At 43.9% G+C, this 13,975-nt stretch overlaps 1 protein-coding gene and 1 pseudogene across 7 annotated transcripts in view; one reads left to right on the forward strand and one right to left on the reverse strand.

The window, feature by feature from the left end:
* PARP4 (poly(ADP-ribose) polymerase family member 4) overlaps positions 1-11,754 on the reverse strand; it is a 76,796-nt gene extending 65,042 nt beyond the window's left edge. For 2 of the 7 annotated variants that reach the window (XM_086329846.1, XM_086329844.1), the window contains exons 1-4: positions 11,623-11,754; positions 6,143-6,275; positions 4,746-4,947; positions 2,196-2,265 (exon numbers count right to left, since the gene is read on the reverse strand). In XM_086329846.1, coding sequence (XP_086185972.1) covers positions 2,196-2,265; positions 4,746-4,947; positions 6,143-6,274 — 404 coding nt within the window. In that variant the 5' untranslated portion in view covers position 6,275; positions 11,623-11,754. Of the gene's footprint in view, positions 1-2,195; positions 2,266-4,745; positions 4,948-6,142; positions 6,276-11,152; positions 11,273-11,622 lie in introns of all 7 variants that reach the window. The other 5 variants (XR_015138212.1, XM_086329845.1, XM_086329843.1 and 2 more) reach the window with 5 other exon arrangements.
* LOC147361706 (antizyme inhibitor 1 pseudogene) lies at positions 2,754-3,773 on the forward strand (annotated as a pseudogene).
* Positions 11,755-13,975: the final 2,221 nt, after the last annotated feature.

The raw sequence follows: 13,975 nt of genomic DNA on the forward strand, positions 1-13,975 counted from the left end.
ATCAAGCTATCAACGGTATTCTTCACAGAGCTAGAACAAATAATTTCACAATTTGTATGGAAATACAAAAAACCTCGATTAGCCAAAGCTATCTTGAGAAAGAAGAATGGAACTGGAGGAATCAACCTACCTGACTTCAGGCTCTACTACAAAGCCACAGTCTTCAAGACAGTATGGTACTGGCACAAAGACAGAAATATAGATCAATGAAACAAAATACAAAGCCCAGAGATAAATCCACGCACATATGGACACCTTATCTTTGACAAAGGAGGCAAGAATATACAATGGATTAAAGACAATCTCTTTAACAAGTGGTGCTGGGAAAACTGGTCAACCACTTGTAAAAGAATGAAACTAGAACACTTTCTAACACCTTACACAAAAATAAACTCAAAATGGATTAAAGATTTAAACGTAAGACCAGAAACTACAAAACTCCTAGAGGAGAACATAGGCAAAACACTCTCCGACATACATTACAGCAGGATCCTCTATGACCCACCTCCCAGAATATTGGAAATAAAAGCAAAAATAAACAAATGGGACCTAATTAAACTTAAAAGCTTCTGCACAACAAAGGAAACTATTAGCAAGGTGAAAAGACAGCCTTCAGAATGGGAGAAAATAATAGCAAATGAAGCAACTGACAAACAACTAATCTCAAAAATATACAAGCAACTCCTGCAGCTCAATTCCAGAAAAATAAATGACCCAATCAAAAAATGGGCCAAAGAACTAAATAGACATTTCTCCAAAGAAGACATACAGATGGCTAACAAACACATGAAAAGATGCTCAACATCACTCATTATCAGAGAAATGCAAATCAAAACCACTATGAGGTACCATTTCACCCAGTCAGAATGGCTGCGATCCAAAAGTCTACAAGCAATAAATGCTGGAGAGGATGTGGAGAAAAGGGAACCCTCTTACATTGTTGGTGGGAATGCAAACTAGTACAGCCACTATGGAGAACAGTGTGGAGATTCCTTAAAAAACTGGAAATAGAACTGCCTTATGATCCAGCAATCCCACTGCTGGGCATACACACTGAGGAAACCAGAAGGGAAAGAGACACGTGTACCCCAATGTTCATCACAGCACTGTTTATAACAGCCAGGACATGGAAGCAACCTAGATGTCCATCAGCAGATGAATGGATAAGAAAGCTGTGGTACATTTACACAATGGAGTATTACTCAGCCATTAAAAAGAATTCATTTGAATCAGTTCTAATGAGATGGATGAAACTGGAGCCTATTATACAGAGTGAAGTAAGCCAGAAAGAAAAACACCAATACAGTATACTAACGCATATATGTGGAATTTAGAAAGATGGTAACAATAACCCTGTATACGAGACAGCAAAAGAGACACTGATGTATAGAACAGCCTTATGGACTCTGTGGGAGAGGGAGAGGGTGGGAAGATTTGGGAGAATGGCATTGAAACATGTATACTATCATGTATGAAGTGAGTCGCCAGTCCAGGTTTGATGCACGATACTGGATGCTTGGGGCTGGTGCACTGGGACGACCCAGAAAGATGGTATGGGGAGGGAGGAGGGAGGAGGGTTCAGGATGGGGAACACATGTATACCTGTGGCAGATTCATTTTGATATTTGGCAAAACCAATACAATATTGTAAAGTTTAAAAATAAAATAAAATTTAAAAAAAATGGGGGAAAAATTTAAATAAAATTATTTGAATTCACTAAGAAATATCCAAAAGCATAAACAAACTCAGGAAAACTACAAGCAAAATAAATAAATAAATAAATAAATAAAATTGTCTCTGAATGTTACTGTCATGATCTTGTAAATAGAAAATCATAGAGTGCACCAAGAATTGTTAGAACTAGTCAGCAAAGTCAGTAAAGTTGCATTATACAAAATTAATACACAAAAATTGAGGTATAAATGACATACAACTTCATATTAATCTTCAGGTATACAATATAATAATGTCAGAAATGTCTCAATATGATATTCTTTTACTATTTTACTGTCTGAGAGTTTGTGTTTCTATTTATTTTATTTTTTTTTATTTCTCTGGATATACTGTGACTTTGTTTTTAGCAGTACTTTGTTGTGTTTATTAGGTAATGTCCCTTTTTATTTTTGAACAATGTGACTTAGTATGAAGTTGATAAAATAAAAAAAAAAAACTTAAAAAAAAAAAAGTAGATTACTTAGTGAGTTCAACAGTGTTCTCCTTCTCTGTGGAACTGTCCAGGAATGAAGAATCATTCATTTCCATTTCTAGAATTAAAACAAACAAAGCATGTTTACTACCCAAATATATATTAAAATTAGTTAACAATAAATCTTGCTATGCTGTTATGTTTTCTTAGGTGTCCTTAAATTAGCTATGGGCTTCCCTTATGGCTCAGATGGTAAAGAATCTGACTGCAATGTCGGAGACTTGGGTTTGATCCCTAGCTTGGGAAGATCCCCTGGAGAAGGGAACAGCTACCCACTCCAGTATTCTGGCCTGGAGAATTCCACGGACTGTATAGTCCATGGGGTTGCAAAGAGTCAGATACGACTGAGTGACTTTCACTTTCACTTTCACTTTAAATTAGCTATGGGCTTCCCAGGTGGCGTTAGTGGTGAAGAACCTGCCTGCCAATGCAGGAGACATAAAAGACTTGTAATCTAGACTGTACTTTGTGAGGCTCACTTGGTTCTCCAGTCCTGGGTCTGGGGGCGCTAGCACCGTCCACACAGCTCCAGTCTGCAGGCCCGACATGTGCTGCTGTGGGCGTGGACCAGCCCTGCCCCATCTCCCCTTCTCTGAGGTCTCACTACCTACTGCAGCAGAAGGTTAACACCGAGGGCAGCACTACCCTGAAGAACAATAGGTGTTTTTTTTTCAATGTGCTAAGGAACTTGGTGTCTAAATTACTGGGGTCAAATTTCATGTTTCAAGGGTCTGCAAAGACTCTCAAGTAAACACCCACACTCTATCAGATGCCCAGTGTGGGACGTGGCTGCAGAACTCAGCCTCACAATGAACACGCTAGACGTTGTGGATGGGGGAGGGGGACGGTCACAGGAACTAAACTTCAGCTGAAAGAGGTTCATATGTTGCCAGCCCGGTGCTGGATGTTCCAATTTCCAGAAGGATCTAGCATTAAGACAACTTCAGGACCTAGAAGATACTAGGTGTCTTCCGCCTTTACATTTGCTATTAACATCATTGAAAAGAAAGCTATTGAAAGTGATAACATTTTTCTCTGGAATAGAAAACACCAGAAGTGATGAGCCAGACTTTGTGTATTATCCGAATGATGGGGTTTATGGTTCTTTTGCAAGTAAACTGTCTAAGGACTTAAATACCATCCCGAAGATTCACAAGAAATACAAGGATGAAGTTTACAAGCAGGCTGTGGGGTCCATCCTGTGATGAGCTTGATCAAACTGTGTAAAACTCTCTTATTGAATATTGGAGGCTGGCTTTTCTCTGATAGCATGGAAGCAGATTCTTTCCACAAACCATCTGCTTTGAACGCTTTTTCAGAGCCAGCCGTTTATCACAGGATGTCATTCAGTGACTGGCAAGAGGGGAGGATGCTGCAATCACTTCGGACACAATGATGAAAGCTCTTCTCTGTGCCTTCACCCACTCAGCCAAGCCTCCAAGACAGCTTCTCCACTGATGCTTCAACAGGCATCAGCACTTTCTTTAGAAAGATCTGAAGTAGCAGGTGAAGTTAGTCTACATTCCAGTGTGGAACCATGTGAACAGTTTTATTCTGTTAATTCTCTTGCAAACAAAAACCATTAGTATTAGGTGTTTGGGACCAGATCAAACCAGCTTTCATCTATAATTCACTGTGGGTAATTGGGAGATTTAGGTAATGTGTTCAGATTTAAACTTGACGCTTTGCCCTACCTTATATGCATTTAAAATTAAATATGCAACAAAATGGAGGATGTGGTGGTGATGGAAGCCTACTCACTGGATTCCCCATTAAACAATTTACATACAAGTAGTACAAGTTTTCATATTAAGGATTCACATTAAAAAGTTTTGCAAAGTCAACATCTTTCACTAAGATGTATCAAATGTCAATGGAAGACCAGTCCTGACTTCAGCAGATATGTTCAGTGTATATATAATGTGTAAACTTATGCTTTGAACAATAGTTTAATAAATGTAAAATTGCCTCATAGTATTTTTTGTATTTAACCTAATGTAGCCTTTGTATGACAATGAAATTTTGAATAGATTCAAAAAAATTACACATCAAGCTTTCTGAGATTATCAGTGTTTTTGTAGTCATTTTGAATCTGAGTGTACCAGACAGAATATTGAGAAATCTATTTCTATTGCTAAAGCAGTATTTTGCCCTTCACTAGTTTGCTGACCCTTTTCTGGGATGATAAGAAGCCTGCTTAGTTTCATAGTATTTGGACAATCTTTTGTCAATAATATCTTTGATATACCAAAATGTTTACTGTAGAAACTCTAATACATTAAGTGTGTGTGCTCAGTCGCTAAGTTGTGTATGACTCTTTGTGACCCCATGGACTATAGCCTACCAGGCTTCTCTGTCCATAGGATTTTCCAGGCAAGAATACTGGAGGGGGTTGCCATTTCCTTCTCCAGGGGCTCTCCCTGACCCAGGGATCAAACCCACATCTCCTGCATTGCCAGGTGGGTTCTTTACCACTATCAACAGCTGGGAAGCCCCAAGGAAGCCCAAAACATTAGGCACTTGACATGAAATACTTACTAGGGCTGCTCCATTCTTCACTGGAAGCTGATGTGATGTCCAATGACTCACTGGGACCATAAATCTTTGTATCCAGCAGTCTTCTTTCTTTGATAGATTCCCATACAAAATCTGGGTTTGCAATAAGAATATGGTTCTTCTGAATAGACTTCAGCTGATACTGGCTCAGAACATCAGCATTGTCTAAGATTACATGTGTGCACTGAGAAAAAACAAGTAATTATGCATTAGTAAAGACAAAAATAAATTATTTGTACCTGTTTTTCACCCCATTGGTACTAATATTTCTCAGATTTCTAAAACTTTTATGAATGACAATCTCTAGTTACATAAAAGTTTTTAAAAATCAACAGAGTATGGATATGGGTGTACCATAATTGATTAACCAACTAACCACCTCATCATAAAAAGTAAAACTTGAAGTCCAGTTATTAGACCCCAGGCCTGAAATGCAGGGCCTGTCCCCTAGGCTGCGCTTCCCTCTGGGTCACTGGGGGGGGGGGGCCGACTCCCATCCTGGACCATCCTGGACCACAGCCCACAGGGAGCCTGCTTGTTCTATGAGGTACATTCTATTCCAGCCAGGAGGTACTGGGTGCTTCTCTGGCATTTAATACTTTGCCTGTGAATGTCAGAAATGAAATGTCCCAATTTGCCACCAGTTAGGCAGAATCATACAACTTAACCTACCTCACCATCTCTGTGGATAGATGAATAATTCCTGCCTATTCTCAGTCCATTTTCTGGGTAGAGAATGCCAACAGGGTCTCTAATTTTAGAAACTTTGCAATCTTTTTGGACATTATTTTTCAATATATATAAACATCTGAAATGTGCACACCAGGTACTATAACAAAGGAAGTAGTTTGATATGTGACAGTGAGGAATGATCTCTCAAATTGTGAAGTGGAAAAGTAAGTGCAGAATGTGTTTTCTGCGTTTGGGCTGAAACAGAGCTGTGTGCTTGTGTGCACTCATATGTCCTCGTGTGTGCTATCTATGCAGAGAGCAGCTCCAGAATCGGGAACCACGGTGGGAAATAAGTTAACTTATTATTGTTTTACTTTTTAGATATTCTACAACGTATAGATATTCATATTTATTCAAAAATAAATGGATAAAATTATAAATCAACAAATTAAAAGAAATAATGAATGCCTTTGAACCGCTCATTCTACTCTTAAGGAAGTAACTAAAGAAATGTATGAGGATGGGACAAGAAAACATCCAGCACACCACTGTCCACAACAGTGAAAACTGGAAACAACTGCACACTTTCTCCTGCCTTTTCTGGCTTTCTCCTGCTGCCGATTTCCTCTGCTTGCCCTTCTAACCATGACTTGCCCTCAGGTAATGCACAATGTTTATCATACAGTTGTCATAAAATTTGAAAATACCTGAGCATTTAATAAAAAGGAAAAATTTCCACCATTTTCCTTAATATCAGTTTGTAGTTTTCTCTTCTGTTGACGAGTTAAGTGCTTGGCTTTCAAACAGAAGGTACAGTTTGCGAAGATTCCCACAGTCATCCTGTAGGAAAAAAAGTTTCAAGTCTGAGTTCTTAAGGATTCTCTTTCCAGTGAATATAATTGACACTGAATTTAGAATTGTTCTACAGGAAAACTGTGGGGCAGTTGGATGTTATTTTTTTTTTAAAAGATATTGCAATCATGTTATAATCACAAAATCTCAACATTATCCAAATTTGTAAACTGCATGTTGGTTTCTAATTTTTGTGGCTAATACTGTAACACCCCCAAATCCTTGTGCATAGACTCATGATACTCATCTTCATGAAAATGTAGCAGGTATCGGTTATAAATGGGTGTGTTTTAAGACTATGAAAGTGAAAGTCACCCAGTTGTGTCCAACTCTTTGCGACCCCATGGATTCTATAGTCCATGAAATTCTCCAGGCCAGAATACTGGAATGGGTAGCCTTTCCCTTCTCCAGGGGATCCTCCCAACCCAGGGATCAAACCCAGGTCTCCCGCATTGCGGGCGGATTCTTTACCAGCTGAGCCACAAGGGAAGCCCCAAAATACTCGAGTGGGTAGCCTATCCCTTCTCCAGCGGGTATTCCCGACCCAGGAATTGAACCGGGGTCTCCTGCATTGCAGGCGGATTCTTTACCAACTGAGCTATGAGGGAAGCCCATTTTAAGACCATAGAAGCATTTATTTCTAAATTAAAAATTAAGATTATGTGACAGTGAAGCCATGAATTTTTACATATAATTCTTCTCTAAACTCAAAGAGGCTCATTAGTTACACAAGTTTCTGTAAAACCACTCTGGGGGAAAAAATTTGAACCATTAATATTAAAAATACTGTTATTTTTAGACATAACATAGAAAAAAAGAATTACTTCTAAGAAAAATAAGCATATTTTTAACTGAAAGAACTTTTATGTGTATTTAACTAATGAGTGGTGAGATATTGGGTTTAATAGACAGTAGCTATTTGTCAAGCTTTGAACCTGGAGTCTTCTCTGACAGCTTGTCCACAGTGAGCTGGTACTTTCCAGAAGGCTGCGGGTCCCACTGGGTTGAAAACGGTCAGTGAGCAGGTGACCTCTCAGGATGGCCTCCTTTGCTGCACCTGCCCTTGATCACTGGGTACCCCTGGCTGGAGTCCCACCCTAGGCCCTCTGCTGGGTCGTAGTGCCCACGGGAGACCCACAATGCACCTGTGTGCCAACGACCCCCAGTTTAGCACAGAAGGTCTATTGTGTCTCAGCGTGGGCCCCTGACATGTCCAGTCTCCTCCTGGCCAGCCCCCACTGGGCTGTGGTTCTAGGTCAAGGCCCCACCTGCCACGGGCACCTGCCATAGGCAACTGTTCTCCTCAGCTCTGGAGCCAGGCTCCCTCCCACCCCTACAGCCCTCCTTACTCCCCTACCAGCCACCTACCTCCCCCCACCCCCGGCAGTGGAACCTGTTTCCCTACCTCCGCTCCCCTGCGCCTCTCATTCCTTCACCACACTGAAGCATGAATAACCATTTTCTTATTTTGAAAATTATGCTTCAAATCAAATTCAATTTCCCTGTCAGGGTTCAAGACATGGCCTCCCCGCAGCCTCATCCTGGCCCAGGTGGCTTTTCTTCAGGTTGGCAAACCCTCAGGGCCTTCACACAGCTGTTCCTCTCCCTGGGACCCACCCACTGCTGCCACTCACACTGTTGTATCCCACCCAGGACCTAGTGGTGTCTGCCCAACAATCAACAAACTAAGGCTTCACATTTCTTGTTTCTTATATGGTCTAAGATCCAGTTAAACCGAAGTGCCTGGATTTAACTCTGCCTTTCTGCGGCATTAATGTTTACTAACTCCTTAACTTCACAGGTGTTGACTGTCTTTCACATGCAGATAGATTGATAATTAGCACTGTGCATAGACAAGAATGCTGATAGACACTGTGAAAGATATGGGACTATGCTATTCAGGTTCATCCACTTTGCTCTCAGTCTCCAACACTCAGAATGCTGTGTTGGCCCGGAATCGAACCTGCTTGGAAGGCAGCTACACTCACCACTATACCACCACTCACCACTATACCAACTCTGCACACGTGTATGTAGCACACATGTATTAAAGAAAAAGCACCTGTGATCCCTCCATCCAGAAACAACCCCAACTGTTAATACGGCAATATTTCTTTTTGGTATTATTTTACCCATATCATTACTATTTTGTACAGTATTCTTATAAAATGTTATTTATTCATATTGTTTATTTAAGTTTATGGACAGTTTCTCTAACTTTTCATGAGAATTTTCCTATGGCACTAAATGTTCTTTTAAAGAATTTGTAGTGGGGCATAAGTTTTCTGTTATTTAACTCCTACCCTGTCATCAGGTATTTGGTTATCTAAAATTGTTCATTATATATTTTGAAGAAAGTGTTAGTATATACATTTTTTTTCCTGTGTGGTAAAGTATACATGGGCTTTCCTGGTGGCTCAGCAGTAAAGAATCCACCTGCAATGCAGGAGACGTGGGTTTGATTCCTGGGTCAGGAAGATCCTCTGGAGAAGGAAATGGCAATCTATTCCAGTATTCTTGCCTGGAAAATTCCACGGACAGAGGAGCCTGGCTGGCTACAGCCCATGGGGTTGCAAAAGAGTTGGACATAACTAGCAACTAAACAACAACAAAGTATACGTAACATAAAATTTACTATTTTAATCATTTTTAAAGGAAATCAACCTTGAATATTCACTGGAAGGATTGGTGCTGAAGCTGATGCTCCAATACTTTGGCCAACTGATGCAAAGAGCAGACTTATTGGAAAAGACCCTTAATGCTGAGGAAGATTGAAGACAGGAGGAGAAGGGAACGAGGATGAGATCGTTGGATGTCATCACCGACTCAATGAATGTGAGTTTGAGCAAACTCTGGGAGATGGAAAGGACCGGGAAGCAGTTAATGGGGCTGCAAAGAGTCATGTCTGACTGAATGACTGAACAACAATAATTATTTTTAAGCATACAGCTCAGTAGCATTAAGTATATTCATATTGTGAAACCAGAATATAAAGATTTTAAACATATTAATAAATCTCTGTCCATGGAATTCTCCAGGCAAGAATACTGGAGACTGTTGCCGTTTCCTTCTTCAGGGGATCTTCCCTACCCAGGGTTTGAACCCGGGTCTCCTGCATTGCAGGCAGATTGTTTACCGTCAGAGCCGCCAGGGGAGGAAATGCCAGCTGAAAAGATGCCAGACTGGGTGGCTGTGAGCCTCCTCTGGTCCAGCAGAGGCTGCATGGGCAGGAGAGAGACTAACACTAAGTTTTGTGAAACTTCAAGTCTGGCCTTGACTCCTGTCTTCCTGCAGGTTCTGTCTGGAGTCTCCCTCAAACACCTGCCTCTTCTGTGAGCAGCTTCCTGACAGACACACACCATCTGTCAATATCTTCTTCTCATACGTTCTCTACATGAAGTCAATCTCACATCTTCAATGGAGACTGCTCTGTCACATGTGAGCTCTGGGTGTCTTCCATCCATCAGGCCCAGTTCAGCTTCAGGTCCGAAGAAACTCTAGCATTCCCCTCACAAATCCTGTCTCTATCCAGAAACCATGGATGCATCTGGGAGCAAGAGGCTCACTGCCACCCAATCTGGCATCTTTACAGCTGGCATTTCCTTCCCTGATGGCTCTGATAGTAAACAATCTGCCTGCAGTGCAGGAGACCTGGGTTCAAACCCTGGGTAAGGAAGATCCTCTGAAGAAGGGAACAGCAACAGTCTCCAGTATTCTTGCCTGGAGAATTTCATGGGCAGAGGAGCATGGCAGGCTACAGACCACGGTATCGAAAAGAGTTGGACAGGACTGAGGGACTAACGCTTTCCCTTCACTTCAAGAGCCCACAGCAGTGGCTTTAATCACACATCTCTCTGTAATCATGGGATGGCCTGCACTCTTAAGATTATCAGTGTCTCCAGGATGGCAAGCCTATGTGAACAGCTGGTCCTTGGTCATCTTTATATCCTTGGAATCTAGACATCTTTTGGCACACAGTAGGCATTCAACAGGAGAAGGCAATGGCAACCCACTCCAGTACTCTTGTCTGGAAAATCCCATGGATGGAAGAGCCTGGTAGGCTGCAGTCCATGGGGTCGCGAAGAGTCGGACACGACTAAACGACTTCATTTACACTTTTCACTTTCATGCATTGGAGAAGGAAATGGCAACCCACTCCAGTGTTCTTGCCTGGAGAATCCCAGGGACGGGGGAGCCTGGTGGGCTGCCGTCTGTGGGGTCACACAGAGTCGGACACAACTGAAGCGACTTAGCAGCAGCAGCAATAGCAGCAGGCATTCAACAAACGCTTGCTAACTATAAACTCTTCCAAGCATGATTAAAGCCTGCTGTGTGCTGTGCTTAGTCGCTCAGTCCTGTCATACTTTTTGTGGCCTCATGGACTGTAGCCTGCCAGGCTCCTCTGTCCATGCGGATTCTTCAGGCAAGAATACTGGAGTGGGTTGCCACGCCCTCCTCCAGGGGAATCTTCCTGACCCAAGGATTGAACCTGGGTCTCCTGCGTTGCAGGCGGATTCTTTACTGTCTGAGCCACCAGGGAAGCCAGAACTTATGGACTGCAGCGTACCAGCCTCCTCCATCCACGGAGTTTTCCAGGCAAGAGTACTGGAGTGGGGTGCCATTGCCTTCTCCCGGAATTTAAGCCTAGGAGTATTTAAAAAAAAAAAAACAACAACCCAAAACCCTTCTGACAAAACCTGCATTTCTGGGCTTAAATGTCATTAATTCCGCACATCTCTAATGGGACTGTTAAAACCCCTGCAATGGCAAAGCCCACACGCTGCGGCACTGCGTCCGCCCCAGAATACACTTCACGGCTCCACACAGGGCAGCAGCATGTTCTAAGGAGCTGAGACTGCACCCACGTCCGTGCGCTTTGCCGAGGCATCAGCTACTCATTTCCGGGCTTTCCACTTTGGACTCGCAGGTATCTTCCGTGTTTCCGTCCCGGGCTCCCTGTCACTCGCCACGTCGGGCTACAGTCCCTGATTAGTCACCAAAATGCAGTATTAGGCAAGTTTCTTTCTCTGGAACCTAACTTTCAGAAGAAAGCCTATTTAGCACATTGGAAACAAGAAAAAACTATCCAAAAAAAAAAAAAAAAAACCACCCAAGAAAAAACTAAGTTCTATCTCTATCTGCTCGCTTTTGCGAGCTGGGGACACCCCGAGGCACCCGGCAGCGGGGGTGTCTCCCAGCTGGCGGCGGCAGCGGCCGCCGCGGCGAGGGGACCAGCCCTTCCCGGACGATCGGCGCGGTCCCCTTCTCGGCCTCACCCCCGGACCTTCAGCTGACTTCCCCGCCCGACCGGTCGGCCGCAGCGGCGCCCACGCACCTGCCTGAGGCTCCGGCCCACTCAGGCGCTGGCGGCCTTGAGTTCTCGCCTTCCGACTCCCGGGACTTCAGGACTCGGGACTCCCGTGTCCGGGCACTTCCGGGTTTCGGGCGCGCCCCCCGCTCCGGGTTCTGGGGTTCCGGCGCCGCCCTGCACTGGCCGCGGCGCGCACGGCGGAGCCGTATAGCGCCGCGGATGGCGACAGGACTGTGCGCGGTCTTCCAGCGTCAGGACCCGGATTCATCTTTCAGGCGGGATTTGGGCTATGAGGAGAACTCCAAACTTCGTAGTTTGGGGAAAGCGGTGGTGGTGCTGCCTGAGGAAGGAGGGCAGTTTTCCGGAGTGGGAAAGGAACAATTTCGAGAGGATTTGAGATTGGGGAAACATGAGGCTAATTTTAGTGCAGGATTCTCAGAGTTTGTAGTTCTTGGTAGTGTTACTGAGTAATTAGAAATATGTATTTTCCTTGGTAGCTCAGATGGTAAAGAATCGGACTACCAATTGTGGAGACCCGGGTTCGATACCTGGGTCGGGAAGACCCCCTGGAGGTGGAGGCATGTCAACCCACTCCAGTTATTCTTGTTTGGAGAATCCCATGGACAGAGGAGCCTGGAGGGCTGCCGTCCAGGGGGGAGGGTGTGTGTGTGTGGCGGGGCGGGGCGGGGCGTGGGGAGCGCCGGGGTGTCGCACAGAGTCAAACAGGATTTATGGGCTAAACAAGGCGACAACAATCTGCCATTCTAGAGAGGAGGGGCTGGCCACTCACTGAGTAGAGGGCCGATCAGTTCAGTCACTCAGTCGTGTCCGACTCTGCGACCACATGGACTGCAGCACGCCAGGCTTCCCTGTCCATCACCAACTTCCGAAGTTTACCCAAACTCATGTCCATGCCATCTAACCATCCTATCCTCTGTCGTCCATTTCTCCTCCTGCCTTCGATCTTTCCCAGAATCAGGGTCTTTTCCAATGAGTCAGATCTCCGCATCAGGTGGCCAAAGTATTGAAGTTTCAGCTTCAGCATCAGTCCTTCCAGTGAATATTCAGAACTGATTTCCTTTAGGATGGACTGGTTGGATCTCCTTGCAGTCCAGGGGATTCTCAAGCGTCTTCTCCAACACCACAGTTCAAAAGCATCAATTCTTCCGCACTCAGCTTTCTTTATAGTCCAACTCTCACATTCATACATGACTACTGGAAAAACCATAGCTTTGACTAGACAGACCTAATGGGAAATTAATTCTCCAAATAGTGAATAAAATGGGAATAAAAAAGATGTAGAAAGAATATGGATATGAATCCTGACTTTACTACTTAATTCCCAGGGGATTATGGACAAGCTACCTTACAGCAGCGGTCCCCAACAGTTTTGGCACCAGGGACCAGTTTCATGGAAGATGACCATGGGGACCATTTGGCACCAGGGGACCGGTTTCTGCAGAAGGGGTTGGATGATTCAAGCGCATTACATTTATTGTTCACTTTATTTCTATTATCATTACATCATCTCCATCTAGGATCATCAGGCATTAGATCCCAGAGGTTGGGGGCCCCTACCTTACAAGATTGTGTGAGAATCAATTTAGCTGACATCAGCAAAAATGGTACAAGGTCCATCCCTACCCCAAAACAATTTTGGGGGACTGTGTGTGGGAGCAACATGTGGGAGCTTAGTTCCCTGACCAGGGATTAAACACTTATCCCCCTGTAGTGGAACCTCGGAGTCTTAATCACTGGACCACCAGGGAAGTCCCAAAACAGTTTCTTAAATTTATTTTTGAAACATCTTTTAAAACTTGACAAAACCTGTCAGAAAGTACCTTACCAGATCCTAGAAGATAGTCAAAGGTTTACAACAAACAAGCAGATGTATAAATGTTATAGACTGGGGTCCTTGGACTCTCTTTAAAATGTTTGTTTATATATTTTTTTAATCTTTGGCTGCACTGGGTCTTCGTTACTGCGTGGGTTTTTCTGTAGTTGCGGCGAGGGGGGCTATTCTTTGTTGGGGTGCACAGGCTCCTCATTGTGGTGGTTTCTCTGGTTGTGGAGCATGGCCTTAGTTGCTACAAGGCATGTGGGATCTTCCTAGACCAGGGAGGGTACCGGTGTCCCCTGCATTGGCAAGAGGATTCCTATCCACTGTATGACCAGGGAAGTCCCCTTGGACTCCTTATCGATAGAAATTGATGAGGTCAGACTTGTGCTGCAGTAAGAGGACGTGAAAACAAACATCAGGTGCCCCTGCTCCAGGAGCTGGGGCGACCTGGTTCTTTAAATAGGGTGAGGGTAGGAACTGATCCGAGGAGGCTTTACTTGGGTGGTTTGCCCACCCTTGCAAGGATCCTGCACAGGA

This window comes from Bos grunniens, chromosome 12 (genome assembly GCF_055505025.1).
Source record: "Bos grunniens cultivar Pamir isolate PY7600 chromosome 12, Bosgru_T2T1.0, whole genome shotgun sequence".
NCBI lineage: Eukaryota > Metazoa > Chordata > Mammalia > Artiodactyla > Bovidae > Bos > Bos grunniens.